We start from the raw sequence: 21,800 nt of genomic DNA, 5'->3' as shown, positions 1-21,800 counted from the left end.
AGGTTGTGCACTTGGCCTCATTTTGAAAGAGAGGGTTTTTGGAACTCGAAAGTGGCCAATGAATTTTCACAATTACATTTTACAACTAGAAATACGTGAATCGCAGCACCTCGCGTAGCACTTCGGAGGAACAGCAAAAAGTAGGAAGAAAGGGAATTAAGGCAAAAGGGAAGAAAATTTATAAATTAAAAAAACTTACGCTATATAAAGAAACAAAACAAAACTACAATAACTTAAAACAAAAACTAATCAAAAAGGGACAAGAAAAGAAAGGAAAAGAAGTCCGGAATGGAACTCAGGACCTCCTACGTGCAGGGCCGTTTCATTACCACTACACCACATGCTCATTATAAGCCAGAGGAACCTGAAGAAGGGTTAGGGAGAAAATCAATCAAATGTCCCTAGTTGCATTTTTTTTATTTGTAGCTTGTTAGTAGTTTTACCTCCCATTTAGGTTTGTGCTGAAAAAATAAAAAAAAGAGGAGAATGTTGCTTACCACAACAGCCAATGATCGGTCCATCGTAATGACAGCTTTGACCACAACACGCAGCAGTGACGTCACCAATAGAAGAACATCGTCATGGGTATCACCCTAAAGAAAAAGCAAGCTCCGATGAGGGTACCTTTTTAGTATTCTCGTATAACTTAAGCAAGTGACACACGGTTTAACATATGTAGATCCGCAGGTAGTGTAATTTCATTCGAACGCGACGTTTTGACACAGCTGCGATTCTTTTCCAAGACCTTAGTCTTTTATCGTTGGGAATTAATAGGTTCATATGTATCAGTGACAGTGACAGGAACAGCACACTGCACAAAGGGTTCGTCTTAGGCAGGGGTCAGCATAGAGATTACCCTGACTTCAGAGGTCCGTTCTCGAAATTTGTGTGTGTGTTCTGCCCACAGGCAGAACACACACACAAATTCTCGATCTAAGGCGTGCCTCTTGCCCGCTACGTGAGGGCCGCTATCCATCTTTCTCTCCAGCATTCCCAGCTGGCCTCTTTCCTATTATTCTCCCCTCAATAACTACGATGAAATAACCGTGTGCACGGTTTGATAAAGCTCAGGAATTAGCAAAAAAAAAAGATAAAACCCTCCGGCGCCAATGGTACATACAGATGTTATATAGAGTCAAAAGGTGACTCATGGACCAACGCTATGTTTCCATTTAAGGAATATGTCTGTCTGACAGGATTGTGGTTTGGCGACGCCCTAAGAGTATCTGAAAACAAAGTCAAATAGAGGGAAACGGTTGCAGGGTCCGTGTCGCCCGCACGGACATCATGACAACGGGATAAGGGCAAGTGCAAGTCCATGTGCTGTCTGATATAGGTGTCCTGTGAAAAGACGGACCATAGAGAACTAAAAGATCTGACGACAGATAAGATAAAAACAACAAAGATACACTCCTGAAAAACCGTAGGGATGAACAGTTTAAAACAAACAAACAAAAAAAGCAATCACTTTCGTGTGTTTAAGATTCTATTTACTTTGTTGTGCAAATTCTCCGTCTCTGTTTTAAGCGGTTATTTCTATATTTCTCTCATTTGGTGGCCAGTTCACAGTGCTTGAACGTAACTTATTTGCCGTCGTGATGAAGCCCCAATCACCACAGTCAAAATGTCACATACGAATTCTCCACACTGATCTCCCGGCACTTCCTTAGAGAACTAGTAGCGAGAGTTTGTTAAAAGATCGGAGTATTTTCCCTTTTGCAATCATTTTCATGTTTCTCATAAACTTTTACCTTGATCATGTGGTGAAATTGTTAAGAGAAAATTGATATTGGTCATTTTTGGGACTTAAAGGGTTAGGCGACAGTCAACCGTGTTTTGAAAGTGTCTGCGTCAGGAAAAGTGCAGCATAAGGTCCGGAAAAACGGGCAACATTAACGAGCAACTTGTTTTGCAACATTGCTCCAAAACGAGTTGAAATGCTATGATGCGCGTTTTACCACCCACAAGTCAAACGTGTCTTGCAACAAATCAGGTTGTTGCAAGTTGCGAAACGTTTTTGCAAAAAGTAGAGAGTAGTTCTACTTTTTGCATCAAATTTGGTAGAAGTTACGCGCTCTACCGACCCAAGGCAAACTTGTTTAGCAGCAAGTGACTTAATTCTCGTGTATGGCGTGACTTCCGCGTAATTTTATCCAGTACAAGTCTGTGTTCACGCAACTTGAAAACTGATTTGTTGCAAGACAGGTTTTGAACGTGGTTGGTAAAACGTACATCACTGTCCGACTCGTTTTGAAGCAATGTTGCAAAACAAGCTCCACGTTTTTGTGAACGCCGTAGCTTAAATTCACTCACCACATCATTCCTTGTCAGCGTAATCAGGATATCGTTCAGGATGTCAATGCACACTTTCATTTCATCGACTTCGGTCATCTTATTTTTGAGTTGTTCAACAACCATGGGAAGCAAAACATATCTTGATTCTGCAGTTTAAGGTAAAACAGCATTAGTAAGAAAATATCAAGAAACTAGATTCAGAAATGATCTTAATTAACCCTTTTATCCAGACAACGTTACAGCTACAACTCTAACTTTTTAATCTGTTGACGAAATCCTTTCGTGTTACCATACAAATAAAACCTCTTCAGCAGTACTTTCACATGGTACCATTTATTTACTAAGTAGTTCTAACTTTTGAGTCTGTGGACGTAATCCTATGGCGTTACCATTCAAATGAAACCTCTTCAGCAGTACTTTCACATGGTACTACTTATTTAGTATGTAGTTCTGACTTTTGAGTCTGTGGACGAAATCCAATGATGTGACCATTGAAATGAAACCTCTTCAGCAGTACTTTCACATGGTACTAATTATTTCTCAGTGTTTTACAAAACTAAATTACACTTTTTTGAGTGAGTCTTTTCTTCGGCCGTATCATTTGTAGCGAAACCATTGAAGTTGCAGCTTAAGTGAATGCCTACCTTGATCTTCAAACAACTTGGTTTTCACCATGTGGTGAATGCAGTCCATTTTCTGAGAAGTCAACCTCTTCTCTGGGATTCTCTCAATGAATTCCCTGGCATAGTAGCTAAATAAAAAGAACAATTGAAGCAATTTAATCCTAAGAAATAAGCTACCTTCTGTTTGGTCTGCTGTTGGTAATGAAGTACAGGGTAATTCTATCAATAAAATTTAACTCCACGCAAAATAAATAAATAAATAAATAGAATAAAATATATAATGCATTCAAATAAAAGTTGCTGAGAGGACGTTTTCACAGCTGTTAATCAGAGAGTTTCAGCGTTAAAAAAAAAAAAATTCTATTGTGGCCATTTGAATTATGTCTGGGTTTAAAAGGGCGAAATGAAGCGGATCCTGCGTTCTGATTGGCTACCCTGACCAGGCAAGATGGGAGTACTCCCGCTCGGGATCTCCCGCTTCATATTGCAAGAAAAGATTTTGTTTTCGCTATTAATATAATAAATCCTTTATAGGCCAATCTTGTCGTTCAAGATGGTTTTTGACGTTTTTATGAAGGTGGACTTCGTCTCGGTCCATAACAACGAAAACCAAAACAAAACAAAAAGTTGCCCAACATCTGTTCATCTTGGCCTCACGCTTAATCACTTATATGCAAATGTCAATTACGCAACTTCCAACTGCCATGTTTTATTTTAGTAAATTTTCTGTGAGAGTTCATTTAGTTTTACCTTAGTGTCACTAGCTAACATTAACATGCAATTTCAGGACAAACTTAAAACAGACTCATTAAAGTTAACTTCAAATTTACCAAGTATATTCTCCACCGTGAAACATGTTTTCCCTCTGTTCTTGAGTGACAAAATTATCGACCGATTCTTTTGAGTTTTATGTCCTCTTACAACCAGGCATCGTTTGTTACCAAACCTTGCAAAGTGGATATTTAACCAACAGCGATTCCAATTACCATCAAATCTCTTACAAACTCCAGTAAACTGAATACATCCAAAAAGCTGATATTGTGCAAGAATACATCGACTGGATTCAATAAAATGACATCTCACAACAAGAGTCCAAATTTCGCGAGACGTGATCGTGACTTCGAGGACCGTCGATTATCATCTGCCCATAATTTGGCCAAAAGATCATCACTTCTTATAAAGCTATTTTAAAAACGGCCGCATCGAAATTGTTTTCGACAAATAAAACGGGCATTTGACTTTGCACCGAGGAGTTCCTTAGGATTCTGCAACTGTTCATAGTGGCGAAAGTGGAGTGGTGATACGCACGTGAAGCTAAAGAAACACGTGTGCGAGAACTGAAAAGCGCTGGAAACGACCTAGAAGTTTCTACTGCATTTACTTTCTTGTTTGGATTACTCGGTGTCGTTGATTCAGTGGAAAAATAATAAGTAATAGTAAAGGTAGGTGCTAACTTAATTTAATTAAGTAAAAGATCTCCTCTAAACTATTTCTGCTCTTAACTAAGTAGGAGTTAAACGCGTAGTATCACGGTCTTAGCCCGTTCATAGTCACTAGGTCATCTGTCACTTACGTTTCTCGTATTAGCGCATTATGCGTCTAACAGGGTCTTTGAATCTTGAAATTTTTTATTTAACCTTTCAAGTTATTTGAAGGTAATACTTTCGGTCTCGTAAAACTCCTTGATCCCAAGACACACTTAATCCTTAAGTCTAACTCACCGCATTATTACTTGAAGGTTTCCTTCAATTTTAAAGTAATTGTATACGTTCAGGGGCACCCAACGTGAATTTTCGGAAAATATCTGTTCGGAAGACGATTTGAGATCTAAAATTTTCGGAACATTTTGTGTAAAATTTCTTGCTTGCCTGCCTCTCCTAGGATTTTCGAACATCTAAAACATGGTATAATTGCCCATTTTTAACGGATTTTTTACCCTAAAAAGGCCGCCTCGAATTTTCGAGAGCCTTTTTACTGGCTGGAATTTTCGAAAAGGTAAGGTGTGATCCCTATAATGTTCGGATCACCAGACTTTCAGCTAGGAAATCCGAAAAATGAACAATTTAGGGGATAAAAATATGCCCATATCTACTGTTTAGATACTAAAATACGTTTAACAATGCTACGTTTAAGTGGTTTTGAACTATATTCTCGTTGGGTGCCCCCGTACGTTGTAAAATCAAAACTAAAATCAAAGTATCGAGACAACGATCTACGTATGATAACACTTTCACTTTTTAAACTTATCGCTTGTATTGCCCTTAGCTGAGAACGAATAAAGAAAAACCAATAAAATAAGCAAATCTATAAGATAGGTTTAAGGTCAAGGTCAAGAGCTCGAAACCCGTTCACGCCTGAAATTTATCAGGCTTTCTTTTCGCAACTGTGAAGTTACGTCGTACTTTTAGCCGCTATCAATTGGAACCTTTTTTTTTTTTTACAAAAACAAGGTGCAGAAGCAAGTGTGGAGGTCACAACCGACATGTTACGTAAAGTAAGTCGATGTTTGCTTATCAACTTTCTGTTATTTCGTATTTTTTTACTTGAAGTTGTTGACGATCTTGGGTTAGCTAAGTTCATCATCTTATGAATATCCACGATTGTTTAGGAAAACTTTTGAAAATGGTTGCAGTTTTCTCAAGTTGTTAAACATAGAGAAATTAAAAAATCCAATCAAAAGAGGACTAACACCCTTCCCGTTGAGCCAAATTTACGACAGCAACCCCCGGTTACGGAAAATCTCCCCCCCCCCCCACCCCCCGTCTTTCTGCTAACCTGAGTTCCTTTATGTCAAACACCTGCATCAAGTCCACAAATGTTGCGGGGAAGTACTTCAAGGCAGCACCCTATGGAAAGAACGAAAACTAGTCGTCGTGAGTTTACACCCCCATAAAACAACGCAAAAAGAATTTTCACGTCGTAGATCACCAGCGTACGTCAACGAAAATGTACCAAAAAGTGCAATTCACTTGAATCGTACGTGTATTATGGTCATCTATAAAACTTTATCTGACTTAACTTCTCGTTGCTGTTGCCGCCGTATTTAGTTAAGCTCCTGGTTGGTTAGCAACAGATTTTATAAGCAATCTCTTATTTTCACAAATCACAAAGATAGACGAGCGAAGTCGGGCACCCAGGGGCATTCTGTCTTCTCGCAAAAAAAGGAAATTTCATGGCCCCTCGTGGGTTTTGCACCCCCTATGATAATTTTAAGATCTTAAGGTGATGTTACTGTGGACGACTTCGCAACGACGACTTTTAGCACAACACAGCGTTGCAATACTGAAACAATGTTGTAACCATTCGAAACAATGTCGCAATGATGTTGCAACGCTGTGTTGCGCTAAAAATCGTCGATGCGAATCGTCTCGTGTAACGTCTCCTTTAAGTACCTGAGTTAAGAGGGTTTCATTCTTAACGTCAGCCATTAACTGAACTAGAGCCTGGAAAAGCTTTCTCAATCGTTCCTCGAATTCTGCCTGACCCTTGTCACCCACAGCTCTAAAACAAGATCAAGAAGTAATGAATTTAGTGTCCTGGATAAGTATGTGTAATCAAATGGTGACGAGTGTAATTAGGGAATAATTTCACGCGCGTTTTGTCCAAATCTTTTAGGCTCGGGAAATTATTAGGATTTGGACAAAACGCTAGTGAAATTATTCCATAATTTCACCAGTATACCATTTGATTACCTATTAATATCATGGGTGACGAATTACGTTAGCAATCTTAGATTTTTGACATGTTTATCCTGGATCGTATCGATCGAGAACTCCACTCCTCCTCCAGTGTCATTTTGGCTGGAAAACACGATAGCCGTTTCGTCATTCTACTACGTACTGGCGCAAAGTGCGGAAAGTTAGAATTTTTATCATTTTGCGATCGATCGTGGGAAGGCTTCACTTTTTTCCAAAAGAAAAAAAAAGATAACTTTTCTAGTGAAAAAAGTAAAACGAAGTTTCCAGGGTGTATATGTTTTTTTAAAAATATGGAGAAAAAAATTATAACCTAAGTCTCGTCCTCGTAGGTAACTAATTATGTTACAAAACTGATTAACGATAAATTTGCAAAGTTTCGTTCAAGATAACGACTGCGTTCACTGCTAGGCGTAAAAACAAATATTGCACACGTTACCTTTGAAACAGAATTCTTGACTGGACAATGAACTTAATAATGTACTCCATTGCCTAACAAATAAATAAGAACAAGCAATAGTTGTCAACGTGCATATCATAAATCTAGTGATTTAAATTGTGACTGGCAAAAAACAGTTGAAGAGGCAGACATGTTGAGTTCGACAAAAATGTTAGCCCTGTGTAGAGGGATGAAAAGCGGAAATTGGCTTTTGTTTGAGCGGGGGTTGGGGTGTTGAGGCGACAACCTTTGTCATCACAGAATTTCATACTGAAAAGACTGAGAGATGCTGAATAATGAAAATTACAACACGAAAGCTAACCAAGGCGTGCCAGCTGAGTAACAGGATGGCTGAGTGACTGCCGACTATTTGTGAACAGACCGACAGACAGACACAGGCCGCAGACAGACAAAGGCCGACAGTAAGACAAAACAGTTACAGGCAGACAGACAGACAAAGCGGTAGACAGACAGTTAAAAGGACTGACACACACACAAACACAGACTAGAAGAAATCGACAAGCGCACAGGGGAGACAAAAAAAGGCATCCATACCTTCATAGCCTTGAGAAGGAGATCCATTCGTATTCTGTCTGGCTGTTGTTCTGTGGTAGCGTAAGAAATATACTCCAGAAATACCAAAATCAGAATACTAGAAATGCACAAGGAAAACAATTAAGGTAACCACTCCTGGTCATTTAGCTTCATGGGTTTATTTACAACTTAGCAATGACGATAATCGCCATGAACCGTATTTTTCAAGGTTTAATTCAATGAGAAGAACTTTTTGTAAGAAATGATCATGACTCAAGGTACCGAAACAGTGCGACTGTGTAGCCAAGATAGGCGATGATTTGTATGGAATAACCTTGCAGATTATTCTTGAGAATGCCCCCCCCCCCCCCCGTCATAAAAAGGCTTACAAGTTCTATTCAGTGGCAGCACCGAGATTAACTTACTGATCGGCTTTAGTAGCTCCAAAGAGCTCCTCTATGTAGGCGTCCAGCACAGGTCTAAAGTGGTGATACTTTTTGTCGGCCAGCAAGCTGATTGTAAATACCTGAGATTAACAGAAAAACGGCTCACTCACCATGATATTACGGTAACCACCTCATCGGTGGCGGCTATGACTGAACAGATGCTTTGTAACGCTTTAGAAGTTTAATTCACTTACCAGGGCATCAAAAACAAGCCGGTCATACTTGTTGGCATGCTCCATCAAAATTGCAAATAACGCATCAAAAGTATCGGTCAAGAACTAAACAGAAAACAAAAAAAAATGTTTGTGAATAATGCTTTTGTACATTATCTTCTGCTTTCAAAGTTAAAGCATAATAGATTTAGTTAAAACTTAAACTGGAAGGAACTTGAGGATGTAATTGTCACTGCCATTTAGCAATGACAAAAATTAAGGCATTGAGCATTTGGGTGAAAATGTCATACTACACGCCTGTAGAGGGTAACCTAATATAAGGCGAGCAATAGCCACAAGGAGTCCTCTCGACCAAGGCTGAAATCCCACCCCTCGGTCTCTGTAGCATAAAGCACTTGGAATCATTGCTTACAAACCCCCCTCCCCCCCCCCCCCCCACCAAATCCCCCGCCTGGATGGGTTGCTAGTCCACCATCAGGTACCCCCAGCAGTAGGTCACTGAAAACCAGTTACACACTTGGATGGCAGCATAACTGTATGAGACCACAAACCTTAACGATTTCTTCGCCGCTGACTTTCATGACAGTCACTAATATATCTTTCAACTTTCCAACCATAGAGTTCCACTTTAGCAGTCCAAGAAGATCAACTGCAGTAGAGGACAGAACAATATTGGAAAAAGGACGATAAACAAAAAAACGACACCTCTGGCCAACATATGGACTGAGTGCAGCTGCGATGAAAAATCAGTTACTATGGTAACAACACATTGATTCCCCTATCACCCTTAATGGGTGAGGCGACGGGGAGATTCCGCGATCCAAGTCTTCATTTTAGGGGCGAGCAAACGCGGCGCTCTATATCTTATTGCACGATTGTGACTAAAATGAATACCCCAAAATCAGGTTGTCACATTCACGTAAAATACATGAAAAAAAAATTCGATCTTTAAGTAGTAGAGTAGTACATTAATGAAGGAAGAAAACAGAGTACGTAAGGTTTGAACCCACAAAATAACTGGGCTGCCTGTGGCATGACCAGTCATGAATCCCGTTTGGGACGTCTCCACTAAAAAATGAACAGTATTAATTATTGACCCAATGACCCAGAAGGCGTTGCGTGTTTTAATAAAGCATGTTTTCCCATCTTTGTAGCTTCTGTTTGATAAGAGGCTTTTCATTTTAATATTTCCTTTTGTTTCATGGAACACAGGCCTTTTTGGAGGTCTAAATTTCGGATAAGGACAAAGAGGACTAGTCTCTGTGCAGTCGGTTGAATGAGGCCCGTGGATCGGGATGGGTTTATTGGGTTGTATCCTTTTGTAAGCTGTTGGCTGTCTGTTCTAGTAAACTTCTCGTTTTGTTGCAACACAATATTTTTGTCTAGTCTAGGTTTTTTTTTATGGCAGCCCAGTGAAGTCAGTCGCCTTTCGGCGTTTAGTTTGTTTTAACATCCACATCCGTATCCACTACACCATTAAGCGATAACTATCAACACCGGTTATTTTTGACGTACTTTACGTGGCATTGCTTATTACAATATTTGAAAGCTAACCATTTTTACAACGGTGCATAGCCTTAATCACTGTACTTCGGTGCTGAACCCTACCGGCCCAACTCTTGCACAAGCGGCTCTCTCTTCGTTTCATGCTGATTTTGCTAGTGTGGATAAGGTTCGGCAATATTAAAAGAGAGATTTAGAATCACTTTGTGGGCCACAGTAAACGTCAATTCGTACCACGTGAACAAGGTTTTCTTAAATTGCCGTTTGCTATTTATTATATGCGCACAAATAAGAAGTTTCATGTCCAGTCCAACCATTGGAATTATTTTGGGCAATTTTTACCTGCTCATTCTTTTACTTGAAAAGTTGTCAACCTGAACCCGACGTTTGCCGTTTGCCGTAAACATAATTCTAAAGCTCTCAGGTATTGTGGTCCGTTGGTAATATTCGCCAGATGATGACGTTAATTACATCACATATGAACTGAGTATGAAGCAAGTGAATAATAAGTTAAAGTGATCCTGGCAGTAGTGTAAGTAACCAGAGCAGTTACAGTTTAGTCAAGGCCAAAAGCGAAGCTCTCGAGTTATCGTTTAAGAAACGTCTTTCTCAAGTAATTCACCTTTTTCCGTCAGCAGAAAGCAAACTCAATTCTACCTTAAAATGGACCTAAGCCTGTGATCAAATGAAAACCAATAACTTTAAAAACATACGTCACCCTGATGAGTTGTATACCTGCGCCCGCCATACAGTCATGTGACACTGATCAGCGGACACTTTTTTGACAGGTGTCAGTTGACCATAACATGAATGTCCAATACAAGTTAAGCACAGTATATGCCCTCGTAGTGACATTTTACATCCGCTAACAGAATGGGTGGACGTACGGACGTACGTCAGGACGATTTTGTCAAACCTAAACAAACTAAATATAATAGACAGAAATGACACGGGTTAAATAGTAAAAAAGCCTACCGTTTTGAGTTAGTTTGGTTGAGCAAAGAAGAGTATCAATCCGTATTCGGTCATTTGTTGGTGTGTGCGCGCTTGCTTTTGCTGGGGGAACCTCGTCTTTTTTGGAAGGAAGATTTAGATAAGAGGAGGGATGAGGAACTTTCCCATGATCATTCTGTCAAAATAGTACAAAGTACAAAAAGGCATGAAAAAGGGAATCTAAGCAACAGAATTACTTGGTATTAGTAGTTCGAACTCAGTTTCCTATCTTAAAGCTAATCTAAAAATATAGATATTTTCAACAACTACTGGATTCTTTTACGTGTAATTCCATTGTATATCAGCTTTTCACCTTTTTAAATGTCTACATTTAACCCATTTTGTGACTGTATTGTCCCTTTTCACTGTCCTTTTGAATTCGATTACTATAAACATCTTTTGGGAATAGCACCACAGTATACTTCTTTTTATGATACCATAAAAACTGCAATGGAACTGCCTTATTCTTTAAGCTCCATATTTTTCTCTACTTTCTGGTTTGTATCTTTCTTTTTTTTTTCTTTTATGTGGGGTGAATAAAAATAATGATAAAGACAAAAGTTAGAGAAACGTAACGAAAATAGACCCTTTCTCACCAAGCGGGGTGAAAAATTCGAAATTGAAGGAAAACCCACCTCTTTAGTGGCCAACACCTAAGGCCTTCTAGAAAAACAAAACGTTGGAGAAACACTTGGAAACGGAAATGTCTGCGGCCGTTGCGTAGACTTGACCGGTTAGAGGAAGAACAACTACATACCTTGTAGACATGCAATTCGTGAGTGCCGTCCTGCAGCGTGGTTCCATCATTGTACATGAGTTTGGTGTGCGAAAAGGCAAAGATCTTTTGGGTTCTGTCTTTTTCTGTTTTGGAGAAAGACAATCATATACTTTGTTTAGGGAGTTACGGACGCAAAGTTAATTGTATTAACCCGGGAACTCATGGGTATTTCCCAAGGCACAGGCGAATTATTTCCTGATGACAGCGAGAAATTGCGGTAACTGTTAAAGGAAGATGAAAAAAAAAACGCAGGGACGCTACAGGCTATTGCTAAGCACAATGCATCGCGTTCTCTTCAAATCCTTTTTGAAAATCAGCATCCATTTTTTAATAGCAATGCTCTACATATCGAGGGCTTATTGGTCACTTTACTGAGCAAACTTTGATTTTCTGTTTCCTCTAGCCATCATTTCAAGAGAATCATTGAGAATCCCATTCCAGAACGTGAACATAACGAAACAATGTCCATACAATTTCTAAAATTGTGGAGACAGTGAGTCGAGATGAGTGGATGTTGTAAGAGATTTCATCCAATGCAGCGAGTGTCCAATTTCACGTTATCTTTTTTAACCAATCAGAAGCAATTAAGTCAAAAGAAATGCTGACCCGCTCGGGATGTTTTTTCCCCACGTATTCCGCCCGCTACAAGTTCCTACTTCGAGATTTGATTAGTCTGCATGTATTGTGATCGACAGGAATATTACTTAGCGAAAACCGCTTCAAACTAAATGTGCTCAGTACTGAAGGAGGTCTGTCACGAAACCTAGCTCATTTCAGTCATTAGGAACTGGCAACCAGACTGAGTGAAATATAAAAATACCCATTTAGACAAAAAACACAGCAATTACATAAAATAGCGCGGATGGACAAAACTGGAGAATATTACGGATATAAAGGATTACAGTTCGGGTTTGAAAATTGTTCAGCCTATCAGTTTTCCAGTTATCTCTGCTGTTTATGAACTTATGCAAAAAAACAGGAGAGGAAAGAAAACGGTAAACCTTGTATGACAAGCGTGACGATAATAATGCTTAAAAAAAAAACAAATTTTTAACCAAACTTCACCGTCCTTTACGCAAATCACGAAAAAACACGTAAGTAATAGCCCTGTCACGTTTGTCGCACATAAACGCTTTGCCGTCCTCTCCTTTCTGCCGTCCTGTTCCGTAAACTCACTAATATAACGCTAAACACCAAGTTTCTAAGCTGATAATACTAACTGGTCTTAACCAAAATGGACTAAACTGTATTGACAACGACCCTTTAAACATATAAATAAATGAATAATATACCTTCATTTGCAGATCTGTGTTTAAACAGAAACCTAACGTGTGATCCTTGAAACTGCTCGATTGGAATGACTAACTGAAAACCAAAACGAAGAAACAAGTGTGAAATATAAGCGGGAGAACTGGAAGCACGTGCAGAGGTAGGAAAAGGGGAAGAGGGAGAGGAAACGTGGCTCCCCACGCCCACCCACTCGCGTTTGGTTCGCTCCGGTGTCACTGAGGCTTTATGCTGTTCCTGTCTTTTGCAATTAGAGACAAAGAAAAAGAGTGCGCGCGTGAACCAGCGTCATTTTGGCGGCTGACTGTGATAGCTGTCGTCATTCTAATGCGGGTTTTAGCGAGAATGTCGTAGTGGTGGAAAAATGTTATCAAATGTTAGAAGTTTCATCATTTTGTGATTTGGAGAGGGCTTAAACTCCGTCAATATAAAATGACCGTGCTAACTTTTTTGTTGAAAAAAAAAATGAACAATGAAGATTTCTGGGGTTAAATTTCGTCCTGGTAGTTGTCCTTGTCCTCGACTCTAAATGTTTTTAATTAAGAAATGGTAAACGTGCAGCGTGCAACCATGGAGTTATGGATGCACGCGGGAGGTTGCTAAGCACGAAAGAAGCGTAAGAGTCGCACGAGGCGATAGCCGAGTGCGACTCTAGCTTCTTGAGTGCTTAGCAAACCTCCCAAGTGCATCCATAACTCCATGGTTGCACAGCTGCAACGTTTACCATTTCTTTTATAACATAATCAAAAGAGAAAAACATTATTTTCCATTTTCCTTCGGCTGAGTCATCGGTCTGAGTTCATGTATGCTGCCATCTGCCCGCGCGTAAACAAAACATGTTCTATGTTTTTCAAAAACTTGCCTTTGAGTTTTTCTTTCCCTGAATCAACCGTTCTCCGTGTTCAGGTAAATTGCAAAACGTTTTTTGTTGTTATTGTGAATGGCATCTGTCTACTTGCTCTTAGTATTAGAGTAAAAACTTTGAGGGAAAACTATAGCTGCAACTATAAACACCAACTAAAAAGACTCTAAAAAAATAATTATCAAGCTTATTTATGTGGCAATTTTTGAAATAAACGTAAAGTAGAAACGAGAAAATTTGACTGTAATTCCTTTAGAATCAGAACAGGTAACACTAATTTTAAAACGAAATTAACTAGCTTTGTATCGAAATCTGTTTGGGGAAATCTAGCTATGAAAGTCAAACTTGCAACTGAAATTCGCCGACACACAGCCGGCGCTGAAGCTGTTGTTTTTCGACCTTTCTCTGAACGACTTTTACATGTATGAATGAACACTGAGGAACAAAATAATACACACAGAAGTTATTTTTTGAAAAATTTATTTGAAAACCCAAATGTTTCTGTACTCAAATGAAATTCGCTTATTCCAGCGTGATGTGCCCGTTTAAACTCAACTAAAATTTTAAATCGATGCGATGAAAACTTCACAACAAAGCTGTCTCGAATTTGAGCGTGTTTCCTAAAATATTTGCTTGAATTTAGCATCAGCTTGACCAAAAAGTCAATAACACAATGCTAATTGATAAATTTACATTTCAAACAGACTTTCTCTTCTATAAAAACACACACAAAATGTACCTTAAATCTTCGCTTGCTCGATTTTCCTTCAGCTGATTCTAGCCGCGAGGAAAACAGTCATTAATGGCATCCGGGCAAATTTGTCGCTTGATCTGTCTTTTTTCCTTCAAAACGACAGCTTAGTATTTTCTTCAACTTCCACTTTTCATCTGTGCATTTCATCGGTGTATTTTACCGTCAGGAGAGGAGATTTGTTGAACTTGCCTAAATTTTACCGCGTTAGCTCAGTTTCTTGGCGTGCACCAACGGGCAAATGGTAGTGGCTAACCGACCAATCAGAGCGCGCGATTTACTTTTGTTATGTTATAATAAAATATTCACAAGAGTGATAATTCAAAGTTTACACTAGTCACTCATGTGTTCACCCCTTCACCATCAGTCTATTATAACATAACAAAAGTAAATCGCGCGCTTTGATTGGTCGGTTAGCCACTACCATTTGCCCGTTGGTGCACGCCAAGAAACTGAGCTAACGCGGTAAAATTTAGGCAAGTTCAACAAATCTCCTCTCCTGACGGTAAAATACACCGATGAAATGCACAGATGAAAAGTGGAAGTTGAAGAAAATACTAAGCTGTCGTTTTGAAGGAAAAAAGACAGATCAAGCGACAAATTTGCCCGGATGCCATTAATGACTGTTTTCCTCGCGGCTAGAATCAGCTGAAGGAAAATCGAGCAAGCGAAGATTTAAGGTACATTTTGTGTGTGTTTTTATAGAAGAGAAAGTCTGTTTGAAATGTAAATTTATCAATTAGCATTGTGTTATTGACTTTTTGGTCAAGCTGATGCTAAATTCAAGCAAATATTTTAGGAAACACGCTCAAATTCGAGACAGCTTTGTTGTGAAGTTTTCATCGCATCGATTTAAAATTTTAGTTGAGTTTAAACGGGCACATCACGCTGGAATAAGCGAATTTCATTTGAGTACAGAAACATTTGGGTTTTCAAATAAATTTTTCAAAAAATAACTTCTGTGTGTATTATTTTGTTCCTCAGTGTTCATTCATACATGTAAAAGTCGTTCAGAGAAAGGTCGAAAAACAACAGCTTCAGCGCCGGCTGTGTGTCGGCGAATTTCAGTTGCAAGTTTGACTTTCATAGCTAGATTTCCCCAAACAGATTTCGATACAAAGCTAGTTAATTTCGTTTTAAAATTAGTGTTACCTGTTCTGATTCTAAAGGAATTACAGTCAAATTTTCTCGTTTCTACTTTACGTTTATTTCAAAAATTGCCACATAAATAAGCTTGATAATTATTTTTTTAGAGTCTTTTTAGTTGGTGTTTATAGTTGCAGCTATAGTTTTCCCTCAAAGTTTTTACTCTAATACTAAGAGCAAGTAGACAGATGCCATTCACAATAACAACAAAAAACGTTTTGCAATTTACCTGAACACGGAGAACGGTTGATTCAGGGAAAGAAAAACTCAAAGGCAAGTTTTTGAAAAACATAGAACATGTTTTGTTTACGCGCGGGCAGATGGCAGCATACATGAACTCAGACCGATGACTCAGCCGAAGGAAAATGGAAAATAATGTTTTTCTCTTTTGATTATGTTATAAAAGAAATGGTAAACGTTGCAGCTGTGCAACCATGGAGTTATGGATGCACTTGGGAGGTTTGCTAAGCACTCAAGAAGCTAGAGTCGCACTCGGCTATCGCCTCGTGCGACTCTTACGCTTCTTTCGTGCTTAGCAACCTCCCGCGTGCATCCATAACTCCATGGTTGCACGCTGCACGTTTACCATTTCTTAATTCGCCAACTAAAAAAGATCAACTATGTGAACTTTTAAGAATTGCTCTTTTTAAAATGGACTTACGAAAGTAACAAAAATCTCAAGGAACCCTGTGTCCAAGAAAACAACGTTGTCTGGTTTACACTCTGATAAATTTTGTCGAAAAACTGCTGAAAGTTGATAGGATACTCAAAGAGAATACAACTTATTCAAATATGTAGTCTTCTAACGAGACTTAAAAAACGTTATGAAAGTCCTTCGAGGTAATAGAAGGCCTCGACGGAGCGAATATCTTGCGCTCCTCTTTCCCAAGGGCTGTTTACACCGATAACTCTTTTGAGGGACAAGACCAGCGATTTTTACTTCTACTTTTGCGATCTGCCTGGGATTTTAGAAAAAGTGGTATTTTCAAGCATACACTTACGTACAGTGTTGTAAACAATTTTGGCCGACAAAGGTTGTTATTTCATTTTAAGCAACATGTCTGCGAAAAACCACCCTGAAATCTCTAACTGTTTACCCGCGAGATTTGGGGTGGCAATCAAATCGCCTCTTTTGTCGCGCGATAAATCGTGAGAGAAGAATCGACCCTGGCCATAAATGATCCGCTCAAACTTTTCGGTGTTGGCTTTCAAACAAGACTCGAGAACACTAAGTGTATAACTTACTTTAATGGTTTCCACCCATTCTGGTTTGCCGCTATGGTAGAAAATAACCGAACGATACTGACTGACAAGTTCCTCTCCTGCCCCAACACTGATAACATTCTGTAACACAATAATAAAAAAAAAAACATTACCTTGACATCATTAACTACATTGTAGGAGAACATTAATACCTTTTTCATAGTATTACTGACGAGGTTCATCATGTATAGATTTCACTGACTGACTACTAAATACCCACAGGTATTATAACCATAAATATTCTCTTATACAGTGATGTGAACACTACGCACGCTGTGATTGGTCGTTGTCCATGATTCATTAGGGTACAGATACATGGATGACATCACGAGAAACTTGTTTCCTTTGTTTTGTTCAACAGTTTGGAAATTGTTTGTGAAATTATTTTCAGTGACACACTCGCCTGGGGCTTGTGTGTCACCAAGAGCCATTATGGCTCTTGGTGCCACTTCTTTGTTTTTACCGCATTTTGACGTCATCTGTGATCTATTGCTGAAGAGATGCACAGCCATATGGAATCTATTCTAGAGAGCGCCACGAAATGGACCCCCCTCGCTGTTTTTCCCAGTTACTTTTCTTTGCGCTGTTCCCTCTGTCTTAAGGCCTGGAACGGGCTGGTACAAGGCAAGAAAAGACTTTGGACACACAACATGATAAGAATCAACCGGACTCCACCCTCCCTTCCTCCCCCACCATCATCTTCTAAGCCCTGTTCGGAAATTTATTCCCTCGTTTCTTGGATGGTTTATCTGTTTGTTCGTTCGTTTACTCTCTAAACCGGGTTAAAGCATCCCATAGGGATGAGTATTTACAAAATTGTACAAAACCGGATGAACTCCCTCTAAACAATACCGAAAATAAGAACGTGAAACTGAATTTCTCTTACTTCAAGAACCTTGCCATCATCAGACAAAACTTCCATTGTGACCTCGATGTTTTTATTTGCTGTTTTCCTGCCTATAAAACAAATATAACTAGTGATAACCAAAGGTTACGGAGTGCGGGCGACAACCATCGAAGGTCAAAACGCTTTTGCTCCAGCGCTGTGCTTTGCGTAATTTTCACGTGACAGATGGTCAAAACACGCGTGATCAGATTACGAATGAAAGGAGGTCCAAACGCGCGTGATCAAAGTGCGTTCTGTGCATTCCATACATTCTCAGTGGAAGTCCAAACGAATGCTGGCTACATGCATGCGACGCATGCGTTATAACAACCTGGAGATTAGGATTGTGGGCTCCTCTTGTCGCCCGCAATTACCTAAGTAACATATTACTTACTACCTGCAAACCGCACTTAACGTACAAAAACCGCATCTGTCGAGGAAAATTTTTGTTGGTTGTATCATAGCGGATATCAATGAATAGTGAACTGTGAGTCATGTCCCAAGGAGGAAGGAGCTGTGTCCTTTTTATAGTGGGTATTCGTCTTTCCACGCATCCTAAGAAACCACTTAGAACAATTTGCTTATGTTATTCTTACCTCTTTCAAATTCGCCTGAGTGTAGAGTCAGATACAGATCATTCCTGAGATCACCTAGTAAAAGATGTTATAAAATAAGTAAAAAAAATTGTCAAGTCCGACATTTTGCCGAGCCATGAGTTTCAGAATCCCGTTTGACGACTTCACTCCTAACAGTCGCAAAATTTGTACAAAGAGAAACCGAGGGTTTCGCCTATCTAGACTTCTAAGCAGAGGTTCTTTTCGCTCTATCGTTGCGTGAAAGGCCGTTATGTGACAGAACATTAACTTCCAGTTCAGGGTTATTTTTCGAGCGAGCGAGAGAGCGCTCAGTATTTATTACACTCGCCACCTTTGTTTCTGAAAGCAGAGGAATCATTCGGGAGGGCATAAAAATGGACAAAAGTCTATCTGGGGAAGGGGGAGGAGGAGGAGAAAGAGCGGTCAAGCACAACTAATGGCTGTTACTCGTTCACAGATAGGCGTTTTCTCATTTGGCCTACCCCAATCTCCTGCCCCCTGTCACTCGCGCGTGCAGAAAAACTGACTTTAAAACGCGAATTCTGGGTCCTTTTTCTGCCCCCTACTGCCCATTTCCTGCCCCCTTAAAAAAGCGGGGGGGGGGGGGGGGGCCAAGGTGTAAAGAAGCCAAAATAGAGTACTAAAGTGATGACGTCATAAAAATGAAATTTCTGAAATTATGGGATTTGTCAAGATATTCTGAAAGAACAATGTCCAAGTGGCCTATTTGCCAAAAATGAGCATTTCGGGGCAAATTGTCTCCCAGATCGTAGCCCAGTTATACTCAGAAATCTCCATACAAACCCTTCTAATTTTTTTTTGGGTCGACCCCAAAAAAATTTAGAAGGGTTTGTATGGAGTTTTTTAAGCATAACTGGGCTACGATCTCAGCAACAATTAGCCCCCAAATGCTCATTTTTGGCAAGTAGGCCTCTTGGACATTGTTCTTTCAGAATATCCTGACAAATCCCATAATTTCGGAAATTTCATTTTTATGACGTCACACTTTAGTACTCTATTAGCATGTCTTAAATGTCCCCTATTCAAAACTATTCGTTCCGGGACATTTTGCTAAAAACTTCCGCTTGTAGCTAAGAGAAGCGCTATCTGGTCACGATTAGTTCTAGTAAAGAAGAAGAATAAGTACCCAACACGTTTTTTTTCTTTCAAGTTTAATTCAAAGTTTAACTGACATCGATAAGTAGTCTCATTTTACTGAAAGGTTTAGGAAATCACTAACGTGATACTTACCTGGCATGATGACTTCAGGAAAGCCAAGTTTGCGTGCAATACATGTCTGCTTTGTTATCAGAAGGGGATGTTCCTCTCGTATCTGCCAAAAGAGACAAATACGCTTGAGAAGAGAAGGAGGAGCCGCAGCGTGGGCTCATTTTCCGAACAGCGGCTGATAATCGAGCCTAAAATGCAGTACAATCCCGATTTCTTTAACCTTCGGATTTTCAAAGCTAACAATAATTCGAACAAAACTGTCTTCTCTCAATACCAGGATGATACAGTTTAATCCCGATTTTGGAGCCTCCCAATAATCGGCTGAATCAATCTTCTTTTCGCTATAAAAAAACGGCATTCCACTGTATCCGCACTAACCCATACCTTAAAGGTGAAATGTAACTTTCCCATTTTTTCATGCAACGACAGAGGAGTTTGCGAAAAGAGTGGCGCAGTTATTTCAAGTTGCCATCCATTCTCATCTTGGTTATCGAAACCATAAAAAAACACGCACTTACAATTTACTTAGAGTAGTAAAGTAATTTTAACCAAACTGTCTCGTTATTAAGGGTTTCGTTATAACCACCAAAAATGCAGACATAAAAACCTCACCTGCTCAACATCTCCCGAAAGAAGCTTTAATGAAATATGAATGCCTATGAGTAGAAAAGAGATGGTAAAACATAACAAAAGTAAAACGCGCGCTCTGATTGTTCCGTTACCTTTCCTCATGATGGGGTGGACAATGACGAAAGATAGCGTGGACTAAAAGTAGACCGTTTTAATTTTAGGCCACTATGATTTGTTTTTACAAAAGCCTTTGTTAGTGTCTCTTTCTCAATATTGATAGAAAGTGTACAAAAATCAAACAAAACACGTCTTACAACCCACTTTGTGACAGCACAACACTCATTCAGTCGCCTGCGTGCAGACGTCTCCTACCTCCTTTGTCACTTCTATTTTCATTGTTGCATAGTTCCTTTGTTGCAAAAGTCTATTTTAAACTTTTCAACGTTCAGACATGTTTAACAAGGAACAACGGGTCAAATAGCCGACGAGGCAAATCAACTTTCAACATGACAAGTTACACTATGATGAACAAGGCATGCAGCATTTGTTTGTCAACAAATGAAACAGTGTGACCACACCCCTAAAGGTGGTTTTGCCCCTCACCCCCTTTCCACCTCAGCTCCCTAAAATAATTTAATATTATGACATCGTAGCTTTACCTTGTCCAGATTTATTTCCCTCTGACGGCTGTGCAATCATCCTCTTTATCCAAGAGTCAAATGACTGATTTTCTGGAATTCTGAAATACGAGAAGGTTGGTTCATGACAATGCCATATTACCCCTGACATCGTTGCCTGCAGTTTGTTTTTTGTTAAACATTTGCCAGACTGTTTCTCGGCCATTTCAGAATATGAGCGCATGTTTTTCGCCTGCAAATATGCTATTGATATACGATGCTATTTCATCTTCGCATAACGGTAGCTGTTAACTCTTTCGCCTTTTTCTTGAGTTCCGCAATCATGCCAAAGCAATTAAGCTGTCGCGCGATTGTACTTGCGTGACGTAAATCGTGAATAATTTTTAATATACAATCATTGATGTAAGAGTGCTGACGTCAATGACAGTGTAATCTAAGCATTTTCCAAATTTGCTCAGCGCCAGCTGGTTATGAAGAATTAGAGAGGGATAGTGTACAGTTGAGGTGTGCTAAACTCTGCTATTTGATGAACAGATATACTGTATCGAGGTATTGGCGTCTTGGGACAACAAAATTCAAATACAAGGTACTTGTAGTGGCTTAAGGGCCTTTGAGGGAACTATACCTTGGACAGTTTTGCGCCAACATTTGTGCGTTCTACCATTTAGTAGTACTTATTTACGTCGACAACCAAGGTGATCAACGTGCATAATTTTGTTTGAGGGGAGGGCACAGCTGAACACAGGCTATCGCGCCGTTGAATGAGATTACGTAAATTTTCAACCTAAATGAAAAAATTCAAATTACATTTCCGGAGTTAATTATCGTTTTTACTTACGGTAGAAGTTGAAGAAAATGTTCCTTGTCCTCGTCATACTGAGCAGTGCCATTAAACAAGTCGCCAATGGAAAACACTGAAAACCAGAAAATTCAGTTTTATAACAATACTGAAGACAGGAGGAAAAGAGGTAAAATTCTTAGCAGTTCCTTTGGGGTTTTAATCAATTCCATTGCTAAAGTTACCTTGTGACAAAATTCCCGATACTAAAAGCTTTGCTAAAGGTGGTATTACACGGGACGATTCGCAAGGAC

General features: G+C 39.5%; 1 protein-coding gene across 1 annotated transcript in view; it reads right to left on the bottom strand.

The window, feature by feature from the left end:
* LOC140933215 (dedicator of cytokinesis protein 1-like) overlaps positions 1 to 21,800 on the bottom strand; it is a 63,335-nt gene that overhangs the window by 26,307 nt on the left and 15,228 nt on the right. The window contains exons 14-33 of the mRNA XM_073382730.1: positions 21,547 to 21,622; positions 20,730 to 20,809; positions 20,113 to 20,156; positions 19,522 to 19,603; positions 18,271 to 18,324; positions 17,675 to 17,745; positions 16,771 to 16,869; positions 12,772 to 12,844; positions 11,459 to 11,562; positions 10,684 to 10,837; positions 8,757 to 8,854; positions 8,227 to 8,310; positions 8,012 to 8,112; positions 7,608 to 7,704; positions 7,053 to 7,105; positions 6,311 to 6,419; positions 5,694 to 5,764; positions 2,940 to 3,046; positions 2,314 to 2,441; positions 498 to 593 (exon numbers count right to left, since the gene is read on the bottom strand). Of these exons, the coding sequence (XP_073238831.1) occupies positions 498 to 593; positions 2,314 to 2,441; positions 2,940 to 3,046; positions 5,694 to 5,764; positions 6,311 to 6,419; positions 7,053 to 7,105; positions 7,608 to 7,704; positions 8,012 to 8,112; positions 8,227 to 8,310; positions 8,757 to 8,854; positions 10,684 to 10,837; positions 11,459 to 11,562; positions 12,772 to 12,844; positions 16,771 to 16,869; positions 17,675 to 17,745; positions 18,271 to 18,324; positions 19,522 to 19,603; positions 20,113 to 20,156; positions 20,730 to 20,809; positions 21,547 to 21,622 (1,781 nt within the window). The remainder of the gene's footprint in view (positions 1 to 497; positions 594 to 2,313; positions 2,442 to 2,939; positions 3,047 to 5,693; positions 5,765 to 6,310; positions 6,420 to 7,052; positions 7,106 to 7,607; positions 7,705 to 8,011; positions 8,113 to 8,226; positions 8,311 to 8,756; positions 8,855 to 10,683; positions 10,838 to 11,458; positions 11,563 to 12,771; positions 12,845 to 16,770; positions 16,870 to 17,674; positions 17,746 to 18,270; positions 18,325 to 19,521; positions 19,604 to 20,112; positions 20,157 to 20,729; positions 20,810 to 21,546; positions 21,623 to 21,800) is intronic.

The sequence above is a fragment of the Porites lutea genome, chromosome 4 (assembly GCF_958299795.1).
Source record: "Porites lutea chromosome 4, jaPorLute2.1, whole genome shotgun sequence".
Taxonomy (NCBI): domain Eukaryota; kingdom Metazoa; phylum Cnidaria; class Anthozoa; order Scleractinia; family Poritidae; genus Porites; species Porites lutea.
The sequence above is the reverse complement of the archived record's forward strand: the minus strand, read 5'-3'. Positions and strand labels throughout refer to the sequence as shown.